This window comes from Oryza glaberrima, chromosome 10 (assembly GCF_000147395.1).
Source record: "Oryza glaberrima chromosome 10, OglaRS2, whole genome shotgun sequence".
NCBI lineage: Eukaryota > Viridiplantae > Streptophyta > Magnoliopsida > Poales > Poaceae > Oryza > Oryza glaberrima.
The window spans coordinates 15,674,244-15,697,874 of NC_068335.1; the positions used below are offsets into that span (position 1 = coordinate 15,674,244).

Sequence of the window (23,631 nt, forward strand, 5' to 3'; positions counted from 1 at the left end):
AACCTCCTCTTGCGCCGGTCACACAGCACGCTAGCTCAGCCATCGTCCGCTTCGCCTGCCGCCCGCCAGCCTTGCACCGGATTCAGTTGAGAGCTCGGATCTAATCGGCTTGGTGACATTTTTGTCGTCCCGGGCACTAGTGTCTCCACCGTTGTCCCGCCAGGAAGGAGAGAGAACCTCGCTGTCACCGTCCTTGCAGTTTAGCCAACTTTCCGACATCAGCTCAGACAGCAACGAGGCGAAGGGAATGAGGTTCAGGGTGGCGGCGGTGGACGGTTGAGGGGTTTGTGTCGGCGTGTCGCCCCATCACTTATTAAATGAGTAAGAGTGGGAGAAGTAAAACGAAGAGATTTGAAGGGGAGGTGATTGGTAGAAAAGTAGTACTCTAACCCGCACTAAGGGAGACGATGACCAGCAACATATTGTTATCCTCATTAAAATTTTAATGAAAACATACTTTTGTATATGTAATATTTATATGCACCAGTAAATTAAATAGTAGAGTGAGGTGATATTTTCGCATGACAGAAACTAAAAGATACACGGGTAAAAAAAAAAGAGTCGAGGAATGAAATGCATGCAATGCACCTTTGCATGTTTTGTTTGATCGTTCTAACCTTATCCAAAACGTACAAAACCATCATCAATCAGTGCATGAACAACATCAATGATCATGCACCACTGTTCCTGTCCTGGCTTTGCACAACATCCATCCGAACTCGACGATGAGATGATCACATCTCAACATTTCATTCTCTGCTCAAAGATTCGATCCAAACGAATTGTGGACAGATCCTACGGTTGCCCAGGCCCATGCTGCTCCGGACTCGTCTTCCTTGTCGTCGCCTCGCGCCCTAGTAGCCTACTCCCTTCAATCTCAAGATAATATAAGCTCTAACATGATATATCTTAATACAACAAATCTTTGATATGTGATATTCACATTCGTTGTATTAGGATGTATCATTTTGCGATAAAATGAGTACTCCCTCTGTTCCATTTTAAATGCAATCATAAGTTTTCATATTCAGACCATGTTTAGTTGCAAATTTTTTCTTCAAACTTCCAATTTTTTCATCACATCAAAACTTTCCTACACACGTAAACTTCCAACTTTTTCGTTACATCATTCTAATTTCAACCAAACTTACAATTTTGGTGTGAACTAAACACACCCTCAATTTTGATCGTCCGTCTTATTTAATTTTTTTTTATAATTAGTATTTTTATTGTTATGAGATGATAAAACATGATAATATTTTAGGTTGACTTATGTTTTTAATTTTTTTTAAAAAAATTATAAATAAGACAAACGATGAAAATTGAGCACGCAAAAATATCACTGCACTTAAAATTGGACGGAGGTAGGTAGCAGAAGTCTTTCCACTAGGTATCTTCTCCTATAGAGGTGGACCCACCCAGTCATTGACCAGAGCCACATCCCAAGCTGGCCCTCCACGTCGGCCACGTGTGGAGGTGAGCGCCACGTAAGCGGTAGGCGACTCCAGCGCACGCACTCCCCCGATCGCATCCGATCCAAGCTACGCCCACGCGAGCCGCGCACCCACGCGTGGGTACGGTCTGACAACGTGGGCCCAGATTAATGTGGGACCCACCTGTCAGTGACGAGATAGGGGTGCCTAGTTGAGAGATTACGGTGTTTATCTCTCTCCTCCGCCTCGCTTCTCGCGTCCATCTCGACTTAACGGCCGCTTGACCTCTCCCGGCGCGCCGCCGCCGCCACCGCCGCCGCCGTCTAATCTCCGCCGCCATGCAGCACCGCTCGCCGGCGGCGGCCACGGCGTCGTCGGGGCCGGTCGCCGCCGCGGCCTCCGCCGCCATGGCGGCGCCGGGCGTGGGCGGCGTCGAGCCGGCCGTGACGCTCGACCAGGTGCCCCGATGGAGCGACCCCGACCAGCGCCTGTACGCGCCTTCGTCCTCCTCCGCCGCGGCCGCCGGAGGTGTGGAGGCGGGCGAGGGTGGCGGATCCGAGCCCGCCGCGTCCGCGTTCCTCTCGTTCTCCGACCCCCTCACCGGCGACGACGGCGGCGGGGTCTCCGCCGGCGGCCGCGGCGGGGCCTCGCGGTTCCCCGTCGACCACGAGATCAACTCCAGGATCTACCTCTGGAGGGGCCACCCCTGGAACCTGGAGGTCGACGCTGTCGTCAACTCCACTAACGAGGTTGCGATTCTAGTTTTTATCTTGTTGTGAATTGTGGAGAGTTAGAATTGTGCTGCTCAGCTTGGTTGTTTTGGGGGATTCTGCAGAGCTTGGACGAGTCGCACAGCAGTCCTGGTCTGCACGCCGCGGCAGGATCGGGGCTCGCAGAGGAATGCTCCACCTTGGTACGGCTTGGAAATTGTGGGGATTTGGTTCAGTTTTGCGGTGATTGGGGAAGTGTCATTTCTCATTTGTTGTTCTGTTCAATTTCTTTCAGGGAGGATGCAGAACTGGGATGGCGAAGATGACCAATGCTTATGATCTGCCTGCAAGGTTGGTGATTCCAGCATGCTGTTTCATTTTTAACCTGTGATTTGTACTTTGTATTTTCACTTGTTGGATCGTGTTGGAAATGATTAAAACAGGATGACCAGTAGAGTTTTGTTACTAGTATATTATTATGCTCTTTCACAATATTAAACATGGTAAATGGTTGTCATTACAGATTTAAAAAGAACTCAGTTTTGTTAATTCCTCCGTATTGAATCTATCGAATACTAATTATGTGTATAGGAAGTTCATATGCCCACACACACTTATCAACTTTAGTTGTCAGTACGATTTATATGGACCCACTGCTGTTCAAATCACATAACCTGAATAGTGGAACTATATATGGGGTTTGGACTTAACTTTGGGAATTTTTTGTTAATAAAAATCTGACATAATGAAAAGGTTGTTGATTACTGATTTACTGTTTCACAGTGGTGTGATTTCTTTGTTACACTAAATCTTTTATGTCATTTATTATCAGGAAGGTCATTCATACAGTCGGCCCCAAATATGCTGTCAAGTATCACACAGCTGCAGAGAATGCACTTAGTCACTGCTACCGTTCTTGTTTGGAACTCCTCATTGAAAATGGCCTTGAAAGGTACTTGTATAATCGTGTGGATCAAATTCTTTAATCTGTAGTTAACATCATTCCTAGTTTAACATGTATGCACTGCTGGTTTTGAATCAACGCATCCTGTTAGTAACTTGTTTTGATTGGTCTTTTATTTCATTAGCATTGCAATGGGCTGCATTTACACGGAAGCTAAAAACTACCCTCGTGAGCCTGCTGCCCATGTGGCGATAAGTGAGTTCTTTTTATTCAATGTTTCATTTATCAATTTTCCACTCAAGCTATTGATTTTATGTTATGTAAGAAGAAACGAAATATTCTATTCATAATTAGGTGAAAGTATGATATGGACACATTTCAAACATACACGTACTCCAAACTCTGTCCACTTCATGCATTTCTCACCTTTCCCTCCCTATTGGAGAGGTGAACTGATGACTGCCTGAATGTGGAACTAAATTCTTGTGAACTGCAAAAAATTATAAAAAAAAAAGTGTACCATAGTTACTCCATAAATATAGTATAGGATGCTTTTAGGTTTTCTTCTGCATGACTTTGCTCTACTCTGCAGGAACTGTTAGACGCTTTCTGGAGAAACAAAAAAGCAAAATTGCTGGTGTTGTTTTTTGTACTGTATCATCATCTGATACAGAGATATACAAGAGGTGATTAAGCTTAAACCAAAAATTTGTATTGGTTTTTCATGCATTTACTAATTACTAATAATAACCATTCTCCAGATTGCTCCCACTATATTTCCCTCGGGACAGGCAAGAGGAAGAGATTGCGGTATCAAAACTTCCAGCCGATGTTGGGGATGAGAATGGTGAAACTGTAATTGATGAAAGGAAAATAAGAATAAGACCTTTGCCTGCTGGTGCAACAGACAGAGCTGCAACTACTGCTCCTATAGATCTTCCTTTTGATTCTGGATTGGCATCGAAGAGGTCAGTTTGAAATGTTCTATTACATTGTGTGCAGTAGATAGATTCACAATTCACCTCTAGAGACACAGATTGCCATGATATGTGCTTATTGCTGATCATAGCTTATGCATTATGTAGCCTTGTTGGTCTGAGATGACTGCTCAGATCTATTTGGTTTTCTTACGTGCAAATCAATTTCTCAGCCATTTTCATATTCTTAATCAGCCTTTTTTTCATCTGAAAAAAGCACTCTTTTCTTGATTAGAGGCAACTGATAATTTTCTAGTACTAGTTATAATCACCAGTAAATTAATCAATGGTTCTTTACTTCTTTATCATACTGTATACTTTACAAGATTTTTATTTTTACTTCATATTATGATTGACCCTCAAATAGTATAGTACTTCCTCCGTTTCACGATGTAAGTCATTCTAGCATTTCCCACATTCACATTAATATTAATGAATCTAGATAGATATATATATCTAGATTCATTAACATCAGTATGAATGTGGGAAATGCTAGAATGACTTACATTGTGAAACGGAGGGAGTATTAATCATCCATGATCTTCTTTAACTTATTCATCTATTCAACAGGAGTTCTTTCAAGTTGGATTCATATCTGGATCCTTCATTTATGTCATTAATTAAAGATCCAGATCTGAGGCGCAAGGAGCAGTGGGAAAAATCTGCTCAAGCTCAAAAGGGATTTAATTATGCTAAGTTGCTTGGATATGGAGATCTAGCTTGCCCTTCATTATCCGCCGCAGAGGAATATTCACTTCATTCAAGATACCTTGCTAAAGCAAATTCTCTTAATCTTTCAGAGATTGCTGAAATGAAAATAATGTATGTGATTTTTTTTCATTTTAATTTAAGTTTTGTTTTTCTTTTGACTAATGATACTTTTTTTTTCTGCCAGTGTGGTATTGCACCTTGCCTTAGTCTAATGCCCTTTATTGGTTATTGCAGTTATCGAGGTGGAGTTGACAGTGAAGGACGCCCGGTTATGGTTGTTGTTGGTGCACACTTTCTTCTTCGCTGCTTGGATCTTGAACGGTTTGTTCTACATGTAGTAAAGGTAATTGTCCTGCCCTGAAGTTATGCAGCAATATGTTATATTATGTATATAACTATATATCTTAAAACATTTCTTGAAGTTTCAGATGGCAGTAGCACACAAATACTTGAATTACATGTTTGAGATAGGTAGTTAGATTAGCTTAACCAAAATCTGCTTCTGCCATACCCTGTTTTGGCTGTTGGCAATTTAATGCTGAAAACATCACGTTATTTACTCTTTGCAGGAGTTTGAACCTTTGATTCAGAAGCCATATAGCATTGTCTATTTCCATTCTGCTGCATCATTACAACCGTAAGTGCGCATTAAATGTCAGTAAGGACATTCCTTATTGTTTGCTTGTTAAATCCGTGCATTGTATGTAAAAGGAGCTGTTCATTCTATTTCCAGGCAACCAGATTTAGGATTCATGAAGCGCCTACAACAAATATTGGGTCGTAAACATCAGCGCAACCTTCATGTCAGTATCTTGTTTGTGTGTAGTAGGTAAACCAAATATTTATCTGCTAGTAAGTTCACTCTTCTAACAGAATTCACTGTTACAGGCCATATATGTCCTCCACCCAACGTTGGGTTTGAGAACAGCTATTCTGGCAATGCAGATGTTTGTTGATGGAGAGGTATTACCTAGCTCAACCCATACTGATATCATCTTTTATGTTTCATCAGTATCTGTATTGAGATTATAGCATTATCTTTTTTTAATTAAAAAACTAGGTTTGGAAGAAAGTTGTCTACGTGGATAGGCTTGTGCATCTGTTCAGATATGTACCACGAGAACAACTAACTATTCCTGATTTTGTCTTTCAGTAAGTACCCTTTACACAATGCCAGATTTTGGCACATTGCCACAATTGCTAGAAAATCATGTAATATTTATGTACTTGTCCTTACAGGCATGATTTGGAGGTGAACGGTGGGAGAGGCCTAATTGTTGACCCAAGAACAAAACACATTTATCAGAGACCGTCTGGCTGATGTAAATGTTTCTGCGGTCCAAAGCTCTCATTAGTCCTTACCTCACTGTGCCTTCTGATCTTCCCTGTACCAGTATTCCTTGTTAATGTTTCCTTTGCATTTGCATCTAGTTAATGCGTTTTATTCCATTCTTTTGTTCCTCGACCTTTTTGGGAAGGAAAGTTCTGTCTGTATATGTTCATTTTGTACAACCAAATAAAGGTGGTGTCTCAGTGTTATTGTAGAACAGTTCAAGTTTCACCAAGCAGGTTAATTGTGAATGTCATCCTGTATTATCATCAGAATTGGGTACTAGGAACTTGTTATATCTTCTACACATAAAACGACTAAACAGTTTGACTTCGTTGTACACTTTCAGTTAGTTTCGTTTGTGCAGAGAAACACCTAGCACTAGAAAGATTCAGTTAATTAGTCGATATGCAAACCTGGAAGGATTGAAATGAAACAAACATCAATAAGTAGACGATTGTTTCTTCGTTTCTTTCAATTAAAACACCTCCATCAAATGAAATGACACTAGTTATTGCTGTCGTAATGGTTATAAGACGTTTTAACTTTGGTCAAAATCAAACTGTTTTAAATTTAATTAAGTTTATAGATAAAAATAGCAATATTTATAATACTAAATTAGTTTTATCAAATCAATAATTGAATATATTTTCATAATATATTTGTCTTGGGTTGAAAAAACTACTACTTTTTTCTACAAACTTGGTCAAACTTAAAGCAGTTTGACTTTGGCTGAAGTCAAAACGTCTTATAACCTAAAACAAAGGGAGTAACATTTTAAGTCACATGAGCCATCATAAAACATATCCAAATTACGAATTTGTAACCAAACAAACATTTTTCCTGAAAATTTTGTCTAGAAAATTACCGTATATGGATGGCACAAGGTTGTCAGCAGTCCAAAGAGTTGCATCCTCTCGTTCCACGATAACCTCCTGTAGCTGAATAGCGATTGTGCCTCACTTCCCAAATGCTTATGATGATCACAAGTAAAATAAGGGGATAACTTCTGTGGAGTACTGCAAGGAATAAAACGGGCATTGCTCGATTGATTCTCTTGGTGAGCTCCAGGTAAGATCAATATAACCTGATGAAAAGACCATATCATGCGTAAATACAAAAATCAACCAGATTTATCTTTATACGTCATATAGACATGCATAGTAATGTGATATGTTGTCCAGATTGGGCTGTGCAACTAAATTCCTATTTTTCAAGATGCAAGTTAATCTGCAGGAGTGTAACGAAAAAATACCTGAAATAAATTTGTAGCCAACTAGAAACTGCACCACCAAGTGCATCTCTACTTTCCTCGTAGAAGCCCATAAGCCACAATAGTGAGTCAATTCAAGAGCATCCTTTATGGTCTCTCATGAATGATCTTATAAACTGAAGAATGATGTTTTCCTCGGTCAAGAAAATCAACCCGAGTGGAGGCATGCCTCAAAATTGTTTATAATGCATAAACAGTTTTGTTGGCTATAACTGCACTTAACGATGATCGACAAGCACAATGGCCCATTTGTGAAGTCACAAACACTTGAGATTAGCAAAATCACCAGTAATCTCCACATGAACAGGAGCCACTGCTGAAATGATGGAATCTGTTTGTATCCCTGACAACAATCTCCCGCTCGAAAACTTTGGAGATGTATCTGAATGCAGAATGGCAATCCCCACATATCCTAATATTCTTCATGATCCGAATGGTCGCCCCTAAAGGCATGTTGATCAGTGCAAATGCGAGCGCGATCTTCTCGCTGTGATACTGTAACTTTGCCTGCCTCTCTTGTTCATCTACATGCAGAAGCACATAATCCGTGTTAGGAACATACCCTGCTTTCCTAATCTGTATGCTTATCTCCTCCCACTTCTTATATATCTCCTCTGATCTTGGATGGGTGTCATCATTTGCGACAAACATGTGCACTGTGTTCTCTATCTCCACCCAACTGCATGCAGGTTCCTTCTTCACACGAGTTGCCTTCATCATCTTCCTCACTCTAGCTGCAGCATCCCATTGGCCTGTGGAAGCATAAATGTTGTAAAGCAACACAGGTGGACCAGTATCATCTGGGTCAAGTTCAAATACATGATCGGCTGCAAATTGCCCAATTTTGGCATTCTTATGCATTCTGCAAGATCCAAGCAAGGCTCCCCAAACAGCAGCAGTTGGCTTCATGGGCATTTTAAATATAAATACAAGAGCATCATTCAGTAAACCAGCTCGACCAAGGAGATCAACAACCGTAACGTAGTGATCAATCTCTTGTTCCAGGTTGTGCTCCTTCATCATGTCAAAGTATTGCTTGCCTTCTTTCACCAGTCCCCCATGGCTACAAGCAGTCAAAATGGAAAGGAAGGTGATCTGATTCAGGTGAACGCCACATTTCCTCATCTCTTCAAAATGGGTGACTGCTTCCCTGCCAAGTCCATACTGTGCAAATGCAGTGAGCATTGAGTTCCAAGTAACTAAATCCTTCTTGTCCACACGGTCAAACACCTTTCTCGCATCGATCATGCTCCCTGACTTTGCATACATGTCAAGTATTGTGTTTCCAACAAATGCACTCAGTCTCTCCCCAGATTTAATCATGTGTGCATGCACCCACTTCCCCTGCTCAAGAGCACCTATGCCAGCAATGGCACTGAACACACTTGAGTATGTAAAATGTGTTGCCTCAAACCCATTCCTCTGCATCTCTGCAAACATTAACAGTGTGGTCTCTCCATCACCCTTTCTTGCAAACCCAGCAATCAACGCGTTCCAAGAAACCCCATTCTTCGATTCAAGCTGGTCAAAAACCGCAATGGCCATGTCCATTCTTCCACACCTCGCATACATGTCAAGGAGTGCACTCCCAACATAGACATCATCATGCCAGTCATACTTCACCGTGAGCGCGTGGATCTGTTCCCCGATGCCACTGCTCGCGCTAGCACCAGCCGCCTTGAGGAGACTCGCAAACGTGAACCCATTCGGCTTGAATCGCCCTCTCAGCATCCCAGGGAGCAGCCCAAGGGCCTCATCCGGCATGTCGTTCTGTGCATACCCGGCAATGAGCGAGGTCCAAGAGCACATGTCTCGCGTCGACATTTCGTCGAACATCCGTCGCGCGTCGGCCACACCGCCGCACTTGCAGTACAAGTGGATGAGCGAGTTGTGCAGGAAGACGCTGCCGGCGAACTGGGAGCCGGCCAGGTGTGCGTGGATCGCCCTGGCATCGTCCAGGCTCTTGCGCTGCGCGCAGGCCGTGATGAGCGAGTGGTAGAGGCGCGGGGTGGCGGCGAGCTCGCGGGCGTCCACGCGGTCGAGTGTATCGCGGATGATGCCGGTGGAGGCGGCGGCGGGGACGGGGATGTCTGCGACGGAGGCGGTGAGGCTGGCGGCTGCGGCGTAGTGCCGGTCGGCGTCTCGGCGACGGCGAAGGCGGTGGAGGAGGAGGAAACTCGGGAACGGCTTTCTCATGGAGATCAGGAGAAGACGGTCGGCGCAGGTGCTCGACGCGTTGCCTCGGAGAGAAGGCGAGGATGGAACGACCCCACCGTCGACGGCGACACGCGATGCCTAGCCGCAGGGTCGTGGCATGGGACCGCCCAATAGTGGATGGGGCGGCGGGTTGGTGGTGCTGCCGGCGAGGAGCCGTGGGGGGCGTGGAGGGGCAAGCAGCCGGAGGCGGCGGAGGAAGCCGGGCGACGGGGAGGGGAGGGGAGGGCGTTCGAGGAGCGGCGGCGGCGCGGCGCCGACGACGGCGGGAGAGCGTGGCGGCGGCGGTGGTCGGTGAGCGCGATGGGCGGCTGGGTCGGCCGTTGGATTGGAGTCTTGGAGATCGAATGGTTGTGGTTGCTCGGCTGCTCGCTTGGGCAGAGTGTTCGATGACGTTTGCATTGTGTTCCTTTTTCCCGTTTCTCAATTTTTACTTTCTCATTTTTTATGGGCTAGTTTTACGAATTGATAAACGGTATGTTATTTTCTAATAAAAAATATATGTACAAGAAAATTGTTTTAATTATATTAATCTATTTCTCAGATTTTTATTTAAGCTAATACTATCTCCCGTTTTTTAATATATGATGTCGTCGACTTTTTAATAAACTTTTGGTTATTCGTCTTATCCAATCAAACGTAATTCAATAAGTTAATAGTGTCATATATTAAAAAACCAGATGTAGTAATTAATTAATAATGCGCTAATCTATTACTCTATTTTGTGTGTAAAGAGTGAAGGGTTTCTAACTCCTTCAGAAGGATGGAGGGATTCTAACATCAAAGTTTCTAAGTAGATAAATAATGTGAAGGGTTGTGGCTACACAAGGATGAAGCAAAGACGTATACAAATTGAAGCTTGGTCTTCTAGTTTTCTTTGATAGTCTTCTTTCTTTCTTGTTTTATTGTGTTCCTCAGCTATAATTCTATATGTACTTCTTTTCCTGTAACGTTTAGCTGTGTATATTCATTTGTGGATATAGAGATTGGATTTTTATCCATTATCTTAAAAAAGAGCTACCATACTGTGAAAAAAATGGCTGAAATCACACAAATTGCTTAAGTACATCAGGACCTAGTACGTGCTATCCAAAGCCAGACCGTTTTGCTGCATTCCATGGACCATGCATGATTAACCTCTGGCTCTATGTCAAGTTCTGGGCACAAAAGAGTCAAAACTTCCAATGTATATTTTACAAACACCAAACAAGACAGATACAAATTATCCCCATATTTTATTACAGGGTCCAGTAGGATGACATGGAGTACAAATTAGTTGGTCGCTTACCACACGGGTAATTAAAGCAGGTAGGTGAAAATGAAATCATGAAACAATCGATACTTAGCTTATTTAACGTCATGCGATGCATGCTGATGCTGAATACTCCAATGTTCAAGCTTGCCCTCTATCAGTCTCCAAATCATGTAGGTTCAATTGTAACGGTCCTTAATTAATTCATCAGTCATCACTGCCCAAATTCATAAATATTTTGATAAAAAAAACTCCCAAATTTACACCAGGGCAATATTTAATTTTGGAGATCCAAGCTGTCATATTAGCATAAGAAAGATACCTAGGAATCTGACTTGGCAATGTGCAGACACGGGTGACTTGGAAGACCAGGCAAAGCATCTCTGCTTCTTGGCATCAAATGATGCTCCATCGTGGTCAATTACTCTATCCATTAATGAAGGAGAGAGATGGGATGAAAATATGAAATAGGCTAAAATAGTTTAGTTAAGCGGTTGTACCATCAAATATATATGTGTCCAACTTGCAACAACTCATTAATGTTAGTACATTGAGACAGACGCCGTGTTTAGTTCCAAAATAATTCTTTAAACTTTTAACTTTTTCATCAAATTAAAACTTTCCTACACACAAACTTTCAACTTTTCCGTCACATCGTTTCAATTTTAATCAAACTTCTAATTTTAGTGTAAACTAAACACATCCAGAGAGATGTTTACATTCAGTTCAGATTGCTCTGAACTTGGGAGTATGCTTCAGACCAAGATTAGCATGGATTATCACCACACGATGTCACACCAAATAGGAACTGAAGTTAGATTCAGCAGATACAAAATTAACTACTACTCCTGGAGTTAAATTTAGAAGTTGGAACTCTACCAAACGTACCCAAAGCATATTGCAGAATTTTTTTTTTTTTGACAATCCTTAATTAGTTAAGAGTTCTTCAGAGATAAAGGTACCTTGTAGCGTTAATCAGTAGTGCTTGCTAATAACTCCGAAGAACCTAAGACAAAACTATATTTTTGGAGGGAAAGAAACTAATTTCGCAATAGCTTTAGCTAGTGTGTCATCCACACTCCTAAGAATTATATCCTACATATGCTACTTGGAGATACTAAGCAGAGCCGCTGCAAGCTTCAAGCTTCAAGACCAGAAGATCAAGCTTGGATGTCTTGGATCACATTCACTATGACTTGGAATGCAAAACACTTATAAGAAATGAAAAAGAAAGATGCTCCTTTTCACAAAATTGATAAAACTTTATTTTCTTGTGAGTGTGCAAGTAGTGCTGGGAACTAACTTGTTAAGGTACATGTAACACGGCATTGGGAATAGTTGACTAGGATTAAACAACATCCAAATGGAGGAGACTTCTCGAGATCAGGTATATTCCTAGGATCAAACCATAGTACAAATAACCAAATACTACAATTTTAGATTATTTGGGTAGTTAGGAATAATAATTTTCAGTGTCCTTTGCAAAACCTTAGCTCCAAGCTCATTAACATAATCGTCTAACCATATAAATGTTTTTAATTTGAAGAAATTCAATATTATCATTTACAATTTAGATCATTTGGACAGTTAATTCCTAACATGAAAGGGGTTAAAAAATATATTTTATTCCAAAAAACACAACACAAATGTAGACACTCATAACGCGTATACTCAACGCACACATGGATATACCTCTGAAAGGATGGACCGGCAAATCATGAAATTGACGTGTCACCATGGGCGTCACGCTGTCAATAGGTATATAGTCTACCATTGAAAAATTTAATAGCCGTAAATACGATTACATATATCAAGTCTATAACTTGAACCTAGATGGGTTAGTTCCACCATATATAACGAATCTAACTAATTGAGCTACTCTATCATTTGGAAGTTTTTAATTTGAAGAAATTTAAAATGTTCTTTCGGAAATAGAATTTTAAATCGAGCCTATCTCTCGTTGACTCAGATCACTCCAATCATCATGTCCCTAAGCCGGGAAGCAGCATTAACCAATAAAATCTTAAGCAAGTGCATCTAGCTCACACGTACTAGTACATTAATTCTCTAGGGTTATATATATTTGCACTGCAGCTAGTTGCCTTGCTAGCTCGGCGAGGAGCAAGACGAACAACGAGGCTACGTACGCCGGCGACAATGGCGGACGGGCAGCTCAAGGTGCTGACGACGCTGGACCATGCGAGGACGCAGTGGTACCATTTCATGGCGATCGTGATCGCCGGAATGGGCTTCTTCACCGACGCGTACGACCTCTTCTGCATCTCCCTCGTCTCCAAGCTGCTCGGCCGCATCTACTACACCGACATCGCCAGCGACACCCCCGGCAGCCTGCCGCCCAACGTGTCGGCGGCGGTGAACGGCGTCGCGCTGTGCGGCACGCTCGCGGGGCAGCTCTTCTTCGGGTGGCTCGGCGACAAGCTCGGGCGGAAGAGCGTGTACGGCTTCACGCTCGTGCTCATGGTGGTGTGCTCCGTCGCGTCGGGCCTCTCGTTCGGGCGCACGGCGAAGGGCGTCGTCGCCACGCTCTGCTTCTTCCGCTTCTGGCTCGGCTTCGGCATCGGCGGCGACTACCCGCTGTCGGCGACGATCATGTCGGAGTACGCCAACAAGAGGACGCGCGGGGCGTTCATCGCCGCCGTGTTCGCCATGCAGGGGTTCGGCATCCTGTTCGGCGCCATCGTGGCGCTCATCGTGTCGGCCGGGTTCCGGAACGCGTACCCGGCTCCGTCGTACGCCGACGGCCGCGCGGCGTCGCTGGTGCCCGAGGCCGACTACGTGTGGCGGATCATCCTCATGTTCGGCACCGTCCCGGCGGCGCTCACCTACTACTGGCGCATGAAGATGCCGGAGACGGCGAGGTACACCGCGCTCATCGCGCGCAACGCCAAGCAGGCCGCCGCCGACATGTCCAAGGTGCTCGACACGGAGATCCAGGAGGACGCGGACCGCGCCGAGGCGGTCGCCGCCGCCGGCGCTGGCAACGAGTGGGGGCTCTTCTCGCGGCACTTCGTGCGGCGGCACGGGGTGCACCTGGTGGCGACGACGAGCACGTGGTTCCTGCTCGACATCGCGTTCTACAGCCAGAACCTGTTCCAGAAGGACATCTTCTCCAAGGTCGGGTGGATCCCACCGGCGAGGACGATGAACGCCGTCGAGGAGGTGTTCCGCATCGCGCGCGCGCAGGCGCTCATCGCGCTGTGCGGCACCATCCCGGGCTACTGGTTCACCGTCGCGTTCATCGACGTCGCCGGCCGCTTCGCCATCCAGCTGATGGGGTTCGCCATGATGACCGTCTTCATGCTCGGCCTCGCCGCGCCGTACCACCACTGGACGACGCCGGGGAACCACACCGGCTTCGTCGTCATGTACGGCTTCACCTTCTTCTTCGCCAACTTTGGCCCCAACGCCACCACCTTCATCGTGCCGGCGGAGATCTACCCGGCGAGGCTGCGTTCCACGTGCCACGGCATCTCGGCGGCTGCGGGGAAGGCCGGGGCCATCGTCGGCGCGTTCGGGTTCCTGTACGCGGCGCAGGACCCGCACAAGCCGGAGGCCGGGTACAAGCCAGGCATTGGCATCCGGAACGCGCTGTTCGTGCTCGCCGGCACGAACTTCCTCGGCATGCTCATGACGCTGCTGGTGCCGGAGTCGAAGGGCATGTCGCTGGAGGAGGTGTCCAAGGAGAACGTCGCCGACGACGAGGAGGCGACGGCGTAGCCAAGAAGAAGAAGAAGAAGACGGTGGTTCAACAGAGCTCATTGGTTGATTGATTAATCTTTCGTAAATTTTGTGTATGATGATGATAGTACTACTGCGACTGCTGTATTCAGTACGTTAGTACATTTGTATGTGTTAGTGTGATGTGAATGGCAGTGTCCAAATGTAAATTTAATTTGATGATTGAAGCGTTAACTCTGTTCATATTTGATGGCATTTGTGTGTATGTATTTTTTTGTGAGGATTTGATTGTTTTTGTTTGTTATATTGAAATAAAAGTGTGATGGTATTTTGTTAGTTTGGTTTGCAAATATTGTATTCAGTTGTATTAGTTTTTTTTAAGGGTAAACCTCAAGAAAGACACCTTTTTTTTTAAAAAAAAAGAAAGAGATTTGGCCCAGTTTTTTAGGAAAAACCAGGCCAAAAAAACCTCACAGAAGTATGGTTTATTGGGGAAAACCGATCAAAAACCCACACGAAGAACAAACTATATACTTACAGCGGCACAACTAAAGGTCAAAACACAAGCCATCGTGGCCGAGCTCAAAAGAGCAGCTCCGATTTCGTATAAATAAACCACAAACAAGACAGCCAAAATGACCAAGCAACGTGGTCTTCTGGACGAAGCCTCCAAGGACAAAGATAGCATCGTAGATGCAAACAACTCACCTGAAGAAAAGAAGAGAGCAAAGCAACGCCTTCCAAGAAGGAAACGGTGCCCACATGAGTTGACATCGTTGGGTCTAGCGGTCTAGCCTAAGATCGAGCGGGACTTTCGCCTAAGCTCTTTCTCCATACCAACTACGAAAACCCAGGTTGCCACAGCATTGTCAAGACAAAAGCAAAAGAGGGTTATTGTTGCCAAGTTTGCCACCCATGACAAGCAACTCCGACTCCGCCCCTAACACACCAATGCATAGCCACATCGGGAAGCCACTTGCACAGCAGCTCCTACGACACTACCAAGAAGAAAGAGCAAGAGGGTCATCGTTGCTGAGCTTGCCATACTTGGCTAAGTAGTTCCGACTCCACCCAAACACCAACCGATGGTTGCGTCGTAGGGGTGTGCACCTCCTCTACACCAAACTAAGAACCTGAATGCCACAAGAACTTTCAAAGCACATACAGTATTGGCGACTAGCCGAACTCCATCAAGCAGAGACTTCCAACCAAACTGGTGCCTCACACCTTGTCCTGGAACTCCCCATGACCAGACTCTGGATGCAGACTAGTCAACAGAAGGGAAGGAGCTCTAGGGAATGGGAGAAACCCTAACCGGTTGTGAGGGATCCTTTGATGTTGACCAGGGCGTCGCCCACACAGTTGTTCACCGTGTCGAGTGGCTTTCCAAACAAACAAACTACATTAGTGACCAACCCAACAACGGCCTCACCAAGCGGTAACACCACCGACCATCTCCTAGCACCAAATGCACTCCGTTGGCCAACTGCTTCTCCGGCCACCTTGCCAGCCACCTCCACCCGAAAGTGCAAGGCACTTACACCTCGTTGGCCTCCTGGCTCCTGCACATGGCTGTCAGCTACCTGCACTTCTACTCCGACTTGCCGACCACCTTCACCAGCTCCAACTCACTGGCCAACTCCACCATCGGCTGCATGCACCTCCAACTCCCCACCTGTTCAACTCTGACTCATTGTCCATCGCCCCTACCACGTCCACCGGCCATCTGCATTTCTAGCTCCAACTTGCCAGCCACCTCCAATTCTATCGAGCTACCCCTTTCCGGATCTAGGATGGGGGGTGGCTAGATCTGGCCTAGAAGGCCGAATTGGCTACCCCTGCACTAGGGTTTACTAAACCGTTTTGGGTGGGGTTACCGCCACCCATGGTTTGGCGGTTATCGTGGTAACGACGTGGTTACCACGAAAATTGTGCGGTAACCACGAGGTATACCGTGGTTTCAAAAACTGAGAAGGTTTCTGCAGATGATAATCGCGCGGTTTTGTAAACTTTGCCCTTCACCTCCGGGCGTCGACGCCCTCCTGCCGCCTCCGCCTTGCTGCTGTTGCTTCTCGCCGCCATCAACTAATGCACCTCGCCGCTGGGTCATCGTGGTCGCTACTGAGCATCATCCCCTTCTCCCTCACACAGTATTGGGCCCGCCGCCTCACAGCTTTCTACCCCACTGCCACCATCCTTTCTCACCGAGCTGTAGCCCGGCTGCTTGCTCTGGCGGTGGCAAGGCAAGGGAGGGGGGGTAGGGCAGTGGCGGCTAGGGTTATCCCCTCCGCCCAGTCGCTCGTGTTGGGAGCGATGCGGGTGGCCTCGTCTCTCCCTGTATTAAATAAGAAAGTTCTTTAGCTGTATTAGTAGGAGGGGCAAAATTTGCTACAGGACACTGAAAGATTGCGGCCTTTGATGTGAGACACTCGAAGATCGTGTATTTACTCGTGGGCACTGTAAAAAAGTGGTAATTAGCTGCTAGACACTCATCCCATTATTTTGTTACTTTCGGTCAAAATGGAGAGAGAAACTTTGGTTAAAGACAAGTTTGCCCATGGGCCCACTTGTCAATCTCTCTTTCTCTATTCTTCTTCTTCCTTTCTTTCTCTGTTCATCTCTTTCTCATTGCGCCGCCGCCAAGCTCCACCATGGCCAAGCCGTCATGCGTCGTCGCCGTCAGCGGTGAACCCCGGCTCTAGTGTCGATCAAACCGAGAGAGGAAGCCCTCAATCTCTTCATCGCCCTCAAATCCCTCACCGGCCATGAAGAAGACAACGCCCACTGTCACCGTAGAGCTATCTCCATCTCTGCCTCACCACCGTTCCATACTCACCTTAACGTGCCGAATAATTTCCGTTTGATTCCATCCTCTCTCGTGCAGCGGATCGACGGGAACGCTGTCGTGCCATCGCCGGCCTTGGAGCGCGCTCTACGCGTCGCCGCCTTGACGTCGTCACCGTTCCGGGTGCAGTGGACCGCTACAAGCCGAGCCACCACGCCATCGGCTTCACCTCGACCTCCTCTCCATTTACCCCCAAGTACCCTACCCAATGATTAGCGATCTTGGAGATCGGCATCATCTTCTCCAACTCCGGCCGCCGAGCTCCATCTTTGATTTCTCCCTCTCCGGTGAGTCCCAATCCGATTCCTTGCCATGGTAGCCTCGCATGGACCTCTCTAACATGAAAGACATGCATGCATGGCAGTCCTTTGAAGAAATCGAGCCATCGCCGTTCGTCCAAGATGAAGCGTCGCCGCCGAGATATTCCGCGAGCCATCGTCGATGACCAAGCTTTGCCGACCTCATCTGTGCACTGGGATGCCGCCATGCATCATCGCCGTCGGTGGTGAACCCCGGCGATGCGCCGCCGCGGCCACCTCGCCGTGGCCGAGCCATCCCGGCTCGGACCGGTCACCGTCGCAAGGAAGAATAGGGAAAAGAAAAGAAGAGAGAGAGAGGAAGAACACATGTCCAAGGGCATTTTGGTAGTTGCACAGCTCTTTCTCTCTCTATTTTGACCGAAACTAATAAAATAATGGGATGAGTGTCCAGCAGCTAATTACCATTTTTTGCAGTATCCACGAGCAAATACACGATCTTTGGGTGTATCGCAGCAAATGCCGCAATCTTTTGGTATCCTGTAGCAAATTTTGCCAATATAATATGACGATTAGAGAGTGAGAATAATTTTATTTTGCCTTTTGGGCTTTACTATAATCCCGTTGCAATGCAAGGGTATTTAGCTGGTACTAATAAGATAGATATATATAGTAAACTATTTTTTGGATAGTTAAATTTCTGAATAGCGGAATGGTTTTATAATAACTATTCAAGGGTACAACAAATGAACTAATTGGTCGAGAAATAGATTTAAAATGGTTCTATAAGAAATTCACATATATAAAGTTTTTTTTGGAAATCACACCGTTTAGGATCCCTGGAAGTGTGCTCTGAATGGAATGGTTGCGTTCCTTAAAAAAGAACACACCATTCTTGCTGGGTTGACTGATGGGCAGCAGTCTTAGCTTCTCAGTTTTTTCGAAAGAAAACAAAGGTGAGCAGGTGACCTATGCTTGGACCTGCAGGTTTTGGTTAGAACTTATTTCGTCAGAAACGCAGAGAATTGTATTGTATGGATGGATATATTTGGGCCTGTTTAATTGGTGAAATAAAATTTTTGGGTGCCACATTGGACGTTTGACCAGATGTCGAAAGGGGTTTTCAGACACAAATAAAAAAATAATTTCATAACTCGCCTGGAAACCGCGAGACGAATCTTTTGAAACTAATTAATCCGTCGTTAGTATATGTGGGTTACTGTAGCACTTATGGCTAATCATGGCCTAATTAGGCTAAAAAAATTCGTCTCACGATTTACATGCAAACTGTGCGGTTAGTTTTTTTTTCTTTATATTTAATGCTTTATATATGCGTCAAAGATTCGATGTGATGTTTTTGAAAAGTTTTTGGGACTAAACAGGCCCATTAATTTGTGTGTGTGCGCACACAATGCATGACATGGTCTTCTAAAGAATTTTCTGCTGAATAATCCTTTAGCTGTTTCATTCAGTACTATCACCTTCCTGCACCACAGAAAAAGAGTAAAAAGACCCAATTTTAAGATGTTTGTTTTGCTCAAGAAACTACACATGGTTTTCAGTGCATTCATTTCTCTATTCAGTTTGACTCACCCTGACAGGAAGGCTGGAATTGAAGTCTGTCGGGGTATCAGGGAACTATTAGGCAAATTCAGACTTGGAATTCTGCAGTCTATGGAGCAATTACGCCTGAACTCTCAACACTGCATTTATGCAGTCAGCTACTCAGCTTAATTAGGGTCCTCTCCAGTCATTTTATCAGATAATACCTCTCCAATCTACACTCCAAAATTTTCAATTGACTTCAAGCCTAATTTAGACCTGTTTTCTCTCTATTGTTCTCTTGCTGCTATCCTAACGCGCTCTCTTGAGCGTCCTCCAAAATTATTACACAATTCTCCACGCTATTGTTCGTCGTTGTCCCTGGTCAAGGTGAGAGTCTTGCTGGATTAGGTTACTTATTAGTGAGTAGTTGCACTCATACCCATGCTCTAGTAGTAATCAACGGTTGCAGGTGAACCGAAGATGCTTATCTGTAACATCAGATTCATGTGCTTGCTCCTGACCAACGGTAGTGACGTATTGACTTGTATATTGTCGATTCTGCCGCTGCTTTTGCTGGAATTTGAAGCTATTTGTGTTCATGGATTGTCTAGGTGTCTGGTTTTTAGTGGTTTTAGTCAATGTTGGTTGTGAAAGCAAGTCATTGGTCTAAGGTCTAAATAACTGATGAAGAATTTTGGTTTTGTCTGGTTTGTTTGATGGTAAAACAACAGGTTGTTGCCTTGCTCTGATCTCCAGATTCTTAGTTGGTGGTGGACACTGCAAAGAACATTACATAGATACAATGTGGCATACCTTAAGCTGTCACAAAGACTGTAAAAAATGTCCATTTGATCATATACTCAAATACTTCCTCCCAAATTATTTTACATCCTCTTCCAAGGAATCCTAGAATGTTATCAGAAATTTAAATTCAGGCTTTTCTGAAAGAAATCCAACAGTATTCAGTTTAAGACAGGGTTCACCTTTCCAATTGAGATCCCGACTCCTGGCGGTATGACAGTTTTCACCAAATTTTGATCAAATTTCAGTCAAAAACCATTTGAAGTTTCACTCAGAATCTAATGTCGTCCCACGTCAAAACCTCATTTACGGTTTTCAACAATTTTCCGTACAAAACGTTAACGCCGGTCTGAAATGACAAAGATTCATCAAACTCGGCCTTCCAGGTGGGTCCCAACCTGAAATTGATTACCAGAAACGGTGAGAGCCGCGGAGGTTCACCGCCAGTTGCTCTCGTCAGAAATTGATTTCGGGTCGATATCAAAAAGTTGAACGACCAGTAGCCATCAGCAAAGACTAAAATAAATGTGTTCATACTCACTTACTGTCCAAACAGACTCCTCTTCCCCAAATTAACAGCCAAACACTAAAAAAAAAGGTTACAAACTTGATTGAGGCCGAGTTTACTTTCAAACTTTTTCTTCGAACCTCCAACTTTTTTCATCACATCAAAACTTTTCTACACACACAAACTTTGAACTTTTCTATCGCATCATTCCAATTTCAACCAAACTTCTAATTTTAACGTGAATTAAACACACCCTGAACAGATTGGGGTTTGCCGCGTCAAGAAGATTGACTGAACAGATTTGCAAAATTCAGTGAACACGCTTCTTACCTGCTGCCTCTTAGATTTTGGCCATTTATTCTGAACTTCAGACTTGCCGGATAATTGTCAGAAAAGTACGCTGTCCAACAATTCAACTGCTGCTTTATTGAGCCATCGGCATCAATGCAGGCCTCCTTTGGTCAGAAATTTCGTCGAAATTTGTTGTATTTCGTTTTTGTCACCTAGGTACAGTGGGCCCCCAAACGTGGCCTAAGTATGGAGTTCATAGTCAAATATACTCAAATGTCGACTCCGTACTCAGATCATAGTGCAAGTCAATTTTTCATATCTAGTTCACATATATTCTCCAGTTAGTCCATTTCCAACTTTAAAGCTACTTTTTGTGAAGAAAAACTGAACTTTCACAAAAATTTGAACCAATAACTTTAGACTTCATAATTGAAAATTTGGACATCCCATTGTCCTCTCTAAGGCAAATTAGTACGGCCCTGTTTAGTTCCAAAGTTTTTTTTCCAAACTTTTAATTTTCTATCACATCAAACCTTTCATACACACACAACTTTTCAGTTACATCGTTTCAATTTCAACTAAACTTCCAAACTTCAGTGTGAACTAAACACAGCCGTAGTGTACTACTCTGGTAGAGTGGTAGTTCAATTATAAAATGTATTCGTGCCAAATTGCTGGTCTGCAAGAATTATTCCTCAAGTGGCCAAATACTTAAAAACAGAGTTTACATAATTGAAGTATTTAACACACATTTCTTTTCCCTTCTTAACCTAACAAAACATGATCATGGGTTCATGATTCCCAATTTCACATATACAAACACAAGTAGGAGTATAATAATAATAACAGTAAGTAAATTAAGTAAAACCTACACTATATTCATGTGCAGTCATACACTACGCCGTCTGCGGCCGCACGGCGGCGCCGCCGCCGGCGGCCACCTCGTCGTCGTCGTCCTCCGCCTCGCCGGACATCTCCTCCAGCGACTTCCCCTTCGACTCCGGCACGAGGAACGTGCAGATGAACCCGAGCAGGTTGCATCCGGCGAGCACGAACAGCGAGTTCCTCACCCCGATCCCGGGCTTGTACCCGGCGTCGGGCTTGTGCGGGTCCTGCGCCGCGTACAGGAACCCGAACGATCCGATGATGGCGCCGGCCTTCCCCGCCGCCGCCGAGATGCCGTGGCAGGTGGAACGCAGCCTCGCCGGGAAGATCTCCGCCGGCACGATGAAGGTGGTGGAGTTGGGGCCGAAGTTGGCGAAGAAGAAGGTGAAGGCGTACATGACGACGAAGCCGATGTGGTTCCCTTTCGTTGTCCAGTGGTGGTACGGCACGGCGAGGCCGAGCATGAAGACGGTCATCATGAAAAACCCTAGCAGCTGGATGGCGAAGCGGCCGACGATGTCGATGAGGAAGACGGTGAACCAGTAGCCCGGGACGGTGCCGCACAGCGCGATGAGCGTCTGGGCGCGCGCGATGCGGAACACCTCCTCCAGCGCCGACATGGTCTTGGCCTTGGGGATCCAGTTGATGCTGGTGAAGATGTCCTTCTGGAACAGGTTCTGGCTGTAGAAGGCGATGTCGAGGAGGAACCATGTCGTGGCGGTGCCGACGAGGTGGAGGCCGTGGCGGCGCGCGAACTGGCGGGAGAAGAGGCCGAAGCTGCTGCTGTTCCGGGTCACCATCTGCTCCAGCTTGTCCTGCTCCTCCTGGATCTCGACCTGGAGCACCTTGGACATGTCGGCGGCGGCCTGCTTGGCGTTCTTGGCGACGAGGGCGGTGTAGCGCGCCGTCTCCGGCATCTTCATCCGCCAGTAGTAGGTGAGCAGCGCCGGCATGGCGCCGAGCATGAGGATGATCCGCCACACGTAGTCGGCCTGGCGGACGGTGGATCCCGCGCGGTCGTCCTGGTACGCCGGCGCCGGGAACCCGGCGCGGAACGCGGAGGAGATGATGAGGGTGACGATGCCGCCGGCGAGGATGCCGAACCCCTGCATCGCGAACACGGCGGCGATGAACGCGCCGCGGGTCTTCTTGTTGGCGTACTCCGACATGATCGTCGCCGACAGCGGGTAGTCGCCGCCGATGCCGAAGCCGAGCCAGAACCGGAAGAAGCAGAGCGTCGCCATGACGCTGGTGGGCGTGTGCGAGAACGAGAGCCCCGACGCGATGGAGCAGATGACCATCATCAGCAGCGTCATCCCGTACACGCTCTTCCGGCCGAGCTTGTCGCCGAGCCACCCGAAGAAGAGCTGGCCCGCGAGCGTGCCACAGAACGCGACGCCGTTCACCGCCGCGGCGACGTTGGGCGGCAGGCTGCCGGGGTTCTCCTTGGCGAGGTCGGTGTAGTAGATGCGGCCGAGCAGCTTGGTGACGAGGGAGATGCAGAAGAGGTCGTAGGCGTCGGTGAAGAAGCCCATGCCGGCGACGACGATCGCCGTGAAGTGGTACCACTGCGTCTTCGCCGCGTCCAGCGCGCTCAGCACCTGCAGGTGCTGCTGCTGCTCCTGCCGCGCCATGGCTGAACGACTCTGCTCGCAAAGCTCGGGGAAGAAGACGAGTCCCCCTGTATTTGTGTCGAGCTCTCTGGGCACAGCAATGGCGCGGGAGATGCCGCGGTATATGTAGGCGCAGGAATGGTAGCCGACTTGGCCGTGTCCAGTGGATTTGGCACGCCTGCTTGGTTGTCACTGTAATATGGAGAGGGAAGAAAAACGGCACGAATCTCACGCGGGGTCATGCGCTTGTGTACAAGGGTTTGATAGGTGCCTGAACGCACGCGCTCGGGTCACCGATCGATTCATCCCAAAAGCTCTTCGGACGCTGACTTATTAATGTGCGATATACAATGTATTTATTATATGTATGATTTTTTTCAATC

General features: G+C 46.0%; 4 protein-coding genes and 1 pseudogene across 5 annotated transcripts; 3 read left to right on the forward strand and 2 right to left on the reverse strand.

Moving 5' to 3' along the window:
• Nucleotides 1-395: 395 nt before the first annotated feature.
• LOC127753322 (pentatricopeptide repeat-containing protein At3g24000, mitochondrial) lies at nt 396-9,845 on the reverse strand. Of its 2 annotated transcripts, XM_052278804.1 has the most exons (3): nt 7,321-9,845; nt 6,934-7,152; nt 396-869 (listed from the first exon to the last, which is right to left on the reverse strand). In XM_052278804.1, the coding sequence occupies exon 1, from the start codon at nt 9,532-9,534 to the stop codon at nt 7,621-7,623; it is 1,914 nt and encodes a 637-aa protein (XP_052134764.1). In that variant the 5' UTR covers nt 9,535-9,845; the 3' UTR covers nt 396-869; nt 6,934-7,152; nt 7,321-7,620. The 2 variants fall into 2 exon arrangements, with proteins under 2 accessions (XP_052134764.1, XP_052134763.1); XM_052278803.1 differs by lacking the exon at nt 396-869 and having other exon boundaries at nt 6,445-7,152.
• Nucleotides 1,686-6,336, forward strand: LOC127753323 (uncharacterized). Its single transcript, XM_052278805.1, has 14 exons — nt 1,686-2,182; nt 2,269-2,346; nt 2,439-2,494; nt 2,976-3,095; nt 3,232-3,302; nt 3,640-3,733; nt 3,809-4,015; nt 4,595-4,846; nt 4,970-5,078; nt 5,305-5,372; nt 5,469-5,538; nt 5,624-5,698; nt 5,796-5,887; nt 5,975-6,336. The coding sequence occupies exons 1-14, from the start codon at nt 1,772-1,774 to the stop codon at nt 6,054-6,056; spliced, it is 1,785 nt and encodes a 594-aa protein (XP_052134765.1). The 5' UTR covers nt 1,686-1,771; the 3' UTR covers nt 6,057-6,336.
• Nucleotides 9,846-12,961: 3,116 nt separating the features above from the next.
• Nucleotides 12,962-14,623, forward strand: LOC127753326 (probable inorganic phosphate transporter 1-3). The gene has a single exon (XM_052278807.1). The coding sequence runs from the start codon at nt 12,962-12,964 to the stop codon at nt 14,540-14,542; it is 1,581 nt and encodes a 526-aa protein (XP_052134767.1). The 3' UTR covers nt 14,543-14,623.
• A 2,645-nt stretch (nt 14,624-17,268) lies between these two features.
• Nucleotides 17,269-18,174, forward strand: LOC127785900 (uncharacterized; annotated as a pseudogene).
• A 3,241-nt stretch (nt 18,175-21,415) lies between these two features.
• Nucleotides 21,416-23,401, reverse strand: LOC127753324 (probable inorganic phosphate transporter 1-8). The gene has a single exon (XM_052278806.1). The coding sequence runs from the start codon at nt 23,267-23,269 to the stop codon at nt 21,647-21,649; it is 1,623 nt and encodes a 540-aa protein (XP_052134766.1). The 5' UTR covers nt 23,270-23,401; the 3' UTR covers nt 21,416-21,646.
• Nucleotides 23,402-23,631: the final 230 nt, after the last annotated feature.

Coding starts and splice junctions, on each gene's coding strand:
- LOC127753324 (XM_052278806.1), bottom strand. CDS start 23,269: ATGGCGCGGCAGGAGCAGCAGCAGCACCTGCAGGTGCTGAGCGCGCTG.
- LOC127753323 (XM_052278805.1), top strand. CDS start 1,772: ATGCAGCACCGCTCGCCGGCGGCGGCCACGGCGTCGTCGGGGCCGGTC. Junction 5,079..5,304: donor TTGTTCTACATGTAGTAAAG/GTAATTGTCCTG, acceptor TACTCTTTGCAG/GAGTTTGAACCTTTGATTCA. Junction 5,373..5,468: donor TCTGCTGCATCATTACAACC/GTAAGTGCGCAT, acceptor TTCTATTTCCAG/GCAACCAGATTTAGGATTCA.
- LOC127753322 (XM_052278804.1), bottom strand. CDS start 9,534: ATGAGAAAGCCGTTCCCGAGTTTCCTCCTCCTCCACCGCCTTCGCCGT.
- LOC127753326 (XM_052278807.1), top strand. CDS start 12,962: ATGGCGGACGGGCAGCTCAAGGTGCTGACGACGCTGGACCATGCGAGG.